Below are 9,569 nucleotides of genomic sequence, written 5' to 3' on the forward strand. Positions count from 1 at the left end.
TACCTGTATTTTCGTGTTGGTGTTAGACGACTCCGCCCATGGTTTGAGGTGTAAGCAAAAGGAAGTAGTAAATTTTTTTTTTAATTTTTTTGAAGTTAAAAATGCCTGAGATTAAGGAGGAAATTGGAGGTTAAATTTTGGATTTGCGGTAACAGTGGAGCTTTTGTGCCGTGATGTCAGTTGCATTGCGTTGTTTTACTGTTGTTTGGGTAAGTTTTCGTCTTCGCATTGGGCTTGAAGGAGTAGGGCCTGGCCTAGGCTGATTTGGATTGGGCTATGAAACTACAAAATGAAAATAAAAAAGTTTTTATGTACAAACGATTTCATTCGTCGTGGAATTTGTTCTTGATGGACAGTAGAACCTGCCCCATGCATTTATATCTTTATAAAAGCGGCCGTTTGGCTGTTTATTTATAATAGTTTGCGAAACTAATGAAAAAAAAAAATTTCTTACCTGTGAATGATACGATGATAAGATCATAATGAGGATAAGGAGGGATGGATAGGCGGATTACGGCGGCTATTAGGTTTGCGTGCCGCCAGGGTTGGGTCAAAAATAAACAAATCATGACAATTAGTTTGTCTACCGCAAACACCTTGAGAAACATGATGCAAATTGGTAAATTCCAACTAATTCTACTTTGGACTTGGTCCAACACAATGAAAAAGACAAAACACAGATCAACAATTTCGAAGTTTTTTATTATTCTATTTATTTAATTGCTATGTTAGCTGAAAATGGTTGAACTTAAAGACATGGTTTTATGTAGAAATATGATCTAATCTAGAAAGTAATTTAGTTTTTAGTAACCAATCTAATCTTCAGGATTAGCTTCATTTATATACCCAAACCTAACGTAACGTGATAAATAAAATGAACGTTTTGTTGTTTTATGATGATTTAAGCCCTGACCAATGATCAGCAACTGAAGCAGAGGTAACGAATCTATTGATTCAGGATTCTTGTAAGGACTTTTTCATAACTTACTTTAAAAGAAAAAGACAACGGCTCTTTCATATATCTATCCTACAAAATTGACTAAACCATGGGATATTCTTTTACTTTTGCTCCCTAGGATTCTCTTACGTACATGCACTGTCTTCCAAGTCCCAAAACACCGGCATTCTTTACTTTTGCCCCTCCGAATTCCTTCCACGCCTGTTCTGTTCTTTTTAAAATTCCCTTTTACGTACGTGAAACAACATCAATCCTTTTGTCCCCTTGAACTTACTCCTTTTGCATGTAACTTGTTTCTGCTAGCAACAAAATTGAAGCCCCATTGATCACAAACCTTCATCTTCCTAAAGGGTATTGGCAAAAGAGGTAGATGATAGTAGTTTACACTAGAATTCCTGTGCAACCTGTCTGTTCCATTCGAGATCCTCTAACTCTGGGCACAACTTAGATCTTCTGCATTGAAAATCTCTTCATGGAAAGCTTTTCTGAAGAACGGGATCCGACATTTTCTCATGCTCTTTAAGCAATTGGGGTTGCCATTGAGGAGCTGTACAACCTGCATGACATAATGAAAAGCAACTGTTAAAATTGAATAAAGTTATCAAAGCTGCTATATCAAACTGATTGTGAACTTCTCAACATACCTGACTCATTTGAGGGCGTCGTATTGAAGACTGATGTATGCACAAAGAAGCAGCCAAGAGGACAAGGTTCATTTGTCGAGAAATGTAATCTTCCCCAAGGGCAGGATCAATCAGCTCTCTAATGTCGTTCTTCTTTAGCAAAGGTTTTGCCTAGAAAAGCATAAAATTTCAAATCCTCGATTACCATCTACTTACTTTGCCGGCATTTTCCTTAAATGTATGTGCGTACAAGGGAGTCCTTGAGTATAATGTTGTGTTTTAGTGAGTAGAAAACAAAAGAGAAGCGTACCCACAATACAAGGCTCTGCTGAGAGTAATCCAAAGCTCTGCGACCAGTGACTAGTTCAAGCAACAGTACACCAAATGCAAAAACATCAGTTTTTTCATCGACTATGCCATGCATTAAGTACTCAGGAGCGAGGTAGCTGCAAAAGTAAGCAATAAGGCAAATAATTTAATTATAGAATCTCTAATTGATAACTGCTAAGAAGGGTAGTATTAGGTATACAAACCCAAATGTGCCTTCAAACTTGGAAATAGTGTGGTGAGTCCAGTGTTCTGGTAGCCATTTTGCAAGCCCGAAGTCACAAATCTGAACAAAAAGTAATTACTAATTGAAGAAGAAAGCAAACCAAATTTCGTGTTAAAGAAAAAAGAAGAAATATACATTTTTTTTCAACTTTCCTCTAATCTGTCACCAAATTTGTTGCCTTTTGTTACTAATGTAAATATTACAAATAGAACTTAATGGTAAAGCAGATTATCTAATTTCAGAATCTGGTTTGAATGGTACCTGAGGCTCAAAGTCCTTTGTAAGCAAAATATTTGCAGCCTTGATATCTCTGTGGATGATTCTCCTCTTACAACCCTCATGAAGATATCTTAAACCTTCAGCTGTTCCTAGAGCAATCTTAAACCTGATACCCCATATCAGTTTGTCCTTTGAACCTGTACGAATTAATACATATGTTATTTAGATTGGGATTCTGGTAATTATAAAAAATGGTTGTTCAATGTTCATAATCAAGCATTTCCAGAAATCATGAACTAACCATAAAGAAGAGAAGCTAAGCTCCCATTCGGAGACAACTCAAGGACAAGATGCATTCCACCTTCAATTCCATAGCCAATTAACTTAGCAGTGTTGGGATGGTTCACATGAGCCATAATCCCTAGTTCAGACAAGAAATCCCCGATAATCTCATCAGGTGTGCCTTTTGTTAGCCGTTTGATTGCAACAAGCTGCCCATTTGGTAAACTCCCCTTATAAACTTCAGCATAACCACCCTTTCCAATAAGATTTTCTGCACAAATGTAAATCAACATCTTACTAAGTCATGCCATAATCAATTTGCAAGCAGAAGAAAAGATCAATCTGTAGCATTCTAGAAAATACTAACCATTGCTGAAGTTTTTGGTGGCAATTTGAAGCTCGGAAAAAGTGAAAACCCTCCTTGGAGACTTAAGATTATACGAATTGCTATTGCCGAGAAAATCAGGTGCAACAGCAACATTTTCTCTCATACTACTACTCTTCCTTAACGAGAGTCTAAATGACCCAAGAGACTGCAAATTGGCTAATGATTTCTTCGATCTACTTCTAAATAATTGCGCAAATCCACTCCATCGAAAACCTTGCTTTGAGTTTTGCTCATTTGCTGAGTCTGTACTGGGTGCTTTAGAAGAATAACTCCTTTCAAACTCTTCACTCTTAAAGAAATCCTCGAGAACTCCATTAGGAGAACATGTATCAGCCTTCTTATCCATATCTAAAGATCATGGATAGAAACCAAAACTAAAATCCATTTTGCAGCTTCACTGAAAAGAGACAGGGGAAAGAACAGAGTGAATTGATTTCACCCGTTAACTTGCAAAATCGTTTTGGTTTCTGCGCAAATACAATCACAGAAAGCTAAGAATCACCTAAAATGGGCAGAGATTAAAACATGCGGCATATTCGAAAGAAAAAAAATAGGATGAACAACAAATAAAAACCAACTTGAGTGCAAAGATAAAGGATGGATTCTTACAAAAGGTTAGAATTTTGACGTAGCAAAACAAACTTGGTAAACAGAATAGAACAAATATAAATGGAAACAGCACGCTTCCTACTCTCTCTCTCTCTCTCTCTCTCTCTCTCTCTCTCTCTCTCTCTCTATATATATATATATATATATTAAAAAACAATGGGTTTTATGTTGAAAAGAAAGCAACCCAACAAAGAGAAACTAATACAGAGGGGAAGCCAAGACAGAAAACAAAGACGTGAAAAAAGGTTTATGATAAAATATAATGCAAAATTCATCCAACTAAGCAACAAAGAAGAAAAAAAAAAGGGACAGAATACTAAGAAAAGACAGAAAATAGAGAACAATAAGCTAAGACAATGGACATACCATTAAGGAGAAGCCGAAACTCTTCAGAAATATTCAGATGTTGTTAGACAAAGAGCAAACAACAGAAAAACAACAACAGAGGATACGGAAACAAAAGGGGTAGGGTGACGGAGAAAGAAGAGAGGCACGTAATTTTGCAGTTACTCTAAGCTTTTATGATCACTTGCTTCTTCAACAATATTGTTTTTAATGATTGCTTCCTCAATAAATATGTTTTTTATTTCAAAAGTAAATACTATTACTGCTTAAATGATTTATTTATTAATTAATATTATTAAAGAGAAATAAAATAGAATGGAAATTAAAGATGAGGAGGTTTAAGATTCTTATCCGTACTTGAAAAGCTTTGATTGGTCATAGACGACTCCGTTTCTGTTCTCCTTCCAGTTGTGTCACGTGGATTTTTAATGAGTTCCTGTACTAAGGTATAGAAAAAAATTAGAGATAATTCAAAAAGGTTTTAAAAAATTTCATGAGTATGTTTAATTTTTATTTATTTTTATTTATTTATCACATTTAATAAATAATCGTAAATAATATTTTAAATTTTATTAATTAAATAAATAAATCATAAACATGACAAATTTTCTTTCATGATTTGTTTTACCCTCTTAAAAAAAATATCATGATTTATTTAAATAATTATATGAATTAAAATTAACAATAAGTAAATCAAAGGAAATTTAAATATAGTAGTTTGAAGATTCTAAATGTTCAATGTTTAAAGAGTTTTTAGTTTTATTTAAGGTAAAACAAAAATCTTGAATATCTAACTAAAAAAGGACAAAATTGAAATATTTGTAAACTTTGTTAGGATTTCCGAGTCTTTCTGCTAAAATCATAATCTAAACAAAAATTGGTTTAGTTTAGATTTTGTGGAGAACTGGACAATGTTGTGAACTTGTCATGTTGCTAAACTTACGTTTTCTCAGATCAAATGGTTTTAAATTCCAAATTACTGAATTTTACATTGAGGGAAAAAAAATAAATATGTTCATTTTGAGTGAGATGTCAATAATAATACAACATTTAACCACTTTAGTATTGTTAAGTCTTTATATTATTGTATTTTGAATAAATTTATTTTTGAAAAATATTTTATGCACGTATTTTTTTATATTTAAAATTATCAAAAATTAAAATTTGATTATTAAAATTAAAAATCTAACTTTTTATTAATAAATATTTTTTAAAAATTTTAATGATAATTCAATTAATTTATATATAGACATGGGCCATTCTTCTTGTACTAAATTAATTTATTTAATTGACCAAAAGAAATGCTAAAAAAATTTGTCCACGGAAGCCATGATCATCTTAGAGCCATCTAGTCCTTAATTATATTATCTCATTAACACTAGTCTAGACATTTCACTTCAGAAATCATTTATGATTTATTTAATCTCATGCCATTTCCTTAAGTTAGTTAAACCGAATCAATGCTACTTCTAATATATTATTTAAATAAAATAATAATAAATATTTTGATAGTCAATAAATTGTTAATTTAGTAGTATTAAAGTCTGATTTTAAAATTGAAAATTTAGACTTCAAATCTAATTGTAATCCAAAAAAATAAAAAATAAAATAAATGTTGTGATAACTCCAAAATGCCTTAAGAACAACCAAATAATATCAATTTCATGACATCAACAACTATACAAATTAACATTGGTATGTAATCATTATAAAGTAGTAATTAGTAGTAGTATGATTTACTTCAGTATTCATAAATCAAAAACCCACAAACAAGTAAGCTTAGATGTGGAAAAATAAATGATTAGGGACATTCTTTACCTCCAAATCAAGAGATCGTTATAACTAATCATACCAAACACTACTACGAAGATTCTCATACTCTTCATTTTTTTTTCCTTAAAAAAATACAAATAACCGCATATTTATTATGATTTTTTTTTTTATATTTTGGTTGGTAATAAAAAATATCATGTTTGCTTGTTTTATAAGAGTAGTGATTACAGCAAGAGAGTAAATTATTTATTTATACTAGAATTCGAAGTCACTTTTGAAAGTGGTTTTTGATTGAGATACAAGCTGAGATCAAAAAATAATGGGATTCTTCTTCTTCCCCTTTCAGTTGGTGGCTCGCATTTGGGTCTTACGCTAAAAAACTGATTTGTTAAGAATTGAGATCAGATTTTGCTGTGTCAACTACTACTTTGGTCTTTTTGGTGAAGACCATCAACAACTTATTATTATATTTTTTTGTTAAATTCTTTGTTTTGTGGGGTTTTTTTTTTTTTGGTGGGGGGGGGGGGGGTGGTGTGGTTTGTCCGTGATACAGTTTTTTTTTGTTGACCCATAAGCCTACTCAATTTGGATAATCTGAAAAATTAGGCAGCAAAGCAATTGACCAATTAAAATATGAGTCATAAATTTAATAAATTTTTTATACAGGAGACCGAGTTTGGTGACAGAGGAAAGTGACTTTAAATATTATAATTCAAAATTTAAATTTATTAGATTTTTTTATAAAAGTAATTATATAAATTAAGTTAAATTTAACATTTTAAATCACCAACTATTATAGAATCTAAAATTTAGTACAAAATCTCATTTTGTATTTTATTCAAAAAAAAAAAAAGTTCCAAATCTTGACATCTCTTAACTATCATAAATTAAGCTGGTCAAAGGAAATGGGTTTCTAATTTCCTAAACTTTAAAAAAAAAATTGTAAAATAGATATGTTATACGTTTTGTTGATATACATATAAACAGTGTCACGATTCATAACTTGTGGGGATTGCCAGCATGATTAGAAAGTTACCCTTCCTTTTGTTTTTTTTTTTAAATAAAGTGACGGTAGTTGCACCTGATTCATGATATACAGCAGTAAATGGATAAAAAGATTAGTTATTTATTATTTCAGAGTGCCAGTTGACATATTATATGGGCAAAAAGCCTCCTACATTGCTTCCTCCGGTGTTGCTCTTCACAGTTTCGTAATTTATATTAATGTTAAATTTTTAGTTTTATATTTTTTATTAATTAATTTTAATAAATTTAAATGATTAAAAAATAAATGAAAAAATAATTTAAATTTATTTTTTAGATATATTAAAATTAATGGTTAAAAAAATATAAAATTAAAAAATTTTACATTAGTATAAATAAATTCCTCTATAAATATATATGAGATGTTTTTATATATTAATAATATGATTTTTTTAATTTCATAAATAAAATTTAAAAACTAGTATATGTATTTATTTTTAACTAGATTTTAAGAGTATTTGTTATATTTTTAATCCTGTGGGATTTAAGTGGCTGTTTGCTAATTAATTTGAAATTCCAGAGGAAAAGATTTTTACTTTTATTTTGTTTCCAATTTCCCATTGGAACTTTTTTTAAGCGTTGACCACTTAGAAAAAAACCTCATCCATCCATGTGGCATGCCATATGTCTTGCCACTTGGCTTACTCTATTTCCTCATCATATTCTGTAATCAATTTCATTTCTTATATCGTTTAACCTTAGGTCGAAAGGGTCATAATTTTAATAACACTGAACGGAAGGTCACAATTTCAAACGTTTATTTAATATTAAAAAAATAAAAAATGTAACTATTCTTTTTCATATACGCAGTGAAAATGGATGCTGTCGGCAAAGGCCTTAGGTTCGTACATGTTTTATTTTGTTCCCTTCCGAACCATTCCGTGAAAGGGAAATATGGATGGGGAACTTTTTTTTTTTTTTTTTTTGTTTTTTCCTGCACTTTGAACCAATTCAAGGGTAAAACGTGGATTCAAATTTGTATGGAAACCATCAGTGGCGTAGTAAATACCTTTTTAATATTTTTTTAGTGGAGTCAATTAGTTATAATATATGTTTTAATTTTTCGATTATCCGATGACAAATATTTTTATTCTTTTTCATATTTCAAATATGTATTATTTTTTATGTAAAAAACATGAAATATCAAATTAAAAAAATTAAACATGTTAATACAAAATACTAAATTTTTTTTATAATTTTTATAATAATTAAAATGAAACGTATAAATCAATTGATCTTTAAATTAATTGATATATTATTAAAATTAATATTTAAATATTACAAATTCGAAATAATTTATATACATAATATCTTTTTAATCAAAAAAGTATTAGATAGGGGTTTAAAGTAAAGTTAAAAAAAAAAAAAATAAGACACACAAAAATGGACTATAAAAGTATTATATTTCATAATACACAAATATATGAATATAAAATTTGCATATGTAACCTTTACATAACAATAATATCTTTACATAAAATAAGACAAATTATTAACAAAAAGAATTATACAATATAAAAATATTCATTCATAACTAGTTTTTATAATTTGAAATTATTGTATAGTTGCTTAATTATCAACATTATTAAATGTATTTTTTAATATATATATAATTAAACAATTATTTATCAAATTATATTTCATTCAAACATATAATATTTCTTTATTATATTCGCACATAAAAATAATCTTTGTATACTTACAATCACAATTGAAGTTTTAATAGGTAAATTTTTTTGTTTTTATTAAACTTTGGTTAATTTTTTAAGGGTAATAGATAAATACGTCACTTTTAAATTTTATTAGCTATAAATTGATCTTCAAATTTTTTATATCATATATTGACACTCAAATTCATCTTTAATGAGTTCATTTTATAAATTATCCTAAATTATGAAAAAAAAAAAAAAGGTTAAATTTAAGTGCGGGTTAAGTGATCCACCCACTAGGCTTTGATTACGTTACTTGAAACCATGCTTCAAAGCCAATATTAAGCTACACGTATTTTATCATTTTATTAGATTTAACAGTACAAAAATTATTTAATTATAATGAAAATATTTAATATGATATTTAAATTTTAAAAATATTTAATTTAAGATATAAATTATAAATTTATTAATTAATATAATATTTATCATAATATAATTAATTTTAAATAATGACATGTACATTTCAAATTTTATATTAATTAATAAATTTATAATTTAAATATTTTTATTAAAAAATTTTTAAATTTAAATATCATATTAAATATTTCATTATAATTCATAAATTATATATAATATTAATAGTAATAATTCATCCGCACAGTCAACTGATATATTTTAAAATAAAAGGAGTTTTATCTATTTTTATTGAAAGAATATTCTCGTTCAATAAAAAGGAACGCGTTATGGATATTTTATTAGTACTAGTATTTTATAATAACACAATTACACAAGTAATTGGAATTTAATTAACATAAACATCTTTTTAATTAGAAGTTGAAATTTAATCATACCTTACAAAGAGGCAAAAAAACATCATGTTGAATTGAAAATTATTCAACTTTTGAAGTATAGTGGCGGCCAAAAATAAAGATTGAAATATAGCACAACCATTTTATTCTTTTTGCATATAAAATTTAATAAAGATGGATTGAATAAATAAATTAATAAATGAATCAACATAATATAAGTGTATAAATTTAATATAAAATTACATTAAATTTACACATAATAAGATTTAAACTTGAAGGATAAGACCTCATTGATGCAATATTTAAATTTACAC

The 9,569-nt window shown here is 28.4% G+C and overlaps 1 protein-coding gene across 4 annotated transcripts; it reads right to left on the reverse strand.

Annotated features, from left to right (window-relative positions):
• Positions 1-949: 949 nt before the first annotated feature.
• LOC111305146 (receptor-like cytosolic serine/threonine-protein kinase RBK2) lies at positions 950-4,124 on the reverse strand. 4 transcript variants are annotated; one of them, XM_022902389.2, is made up of 8 exons: positions 3,999-4,124; positions 3,003-3,420; positions 2,655-2,906; positions 2,396-2,550; positions 2,115-2,194; positions 1,892-2,027; positions 1,603-1,752; positions 950-1,514 (listed from the first exon to the last, which is right to left on the reverse strand). In XM_022902389.2, exons 2-8 carry the CDS (start codon positions 3,367-3,369, stop codon positions 1,386-1,388), a joined length of 1,269 nt encoding a protein of 422 aa, XP_022758124.2. In that variant the 5' UTR covers positions 3,370-3,420; positions 3,999-4,124; the 3' UTR covers positions 950-1,385. The 4 variants fall into 4 exon arrangements, with proteins under 4 accessions (XP_022758124.2, XP_022758120.2, XP_022758122.2 ...); XM_022902385.2 differs by having other exon boundaries at positions 3,003-3,490; XM_022902387.2 differs by having other exon boundaries at positions 3,003-3,525.
• Between the last annotated feature and the right edge of the window lie 5,445 nt (positions 4,125-9,569).

The sequence above is a fragment of the Durio zibethinus genome, chromosome 21 (assembly GCF_047325235.1).
Source record: "Durio zibethinus cultivar Kanyao isolate XHJ-2024 chromosome 21, ASM4732523v1, whole genome shotgun sequence".
Lineage (NCBI taxonomy): Eukaryota > Viridiplantae > Streptophyta > Magnoliopsida > Malvales > Malvaceae > Durio > Durio zibethinus.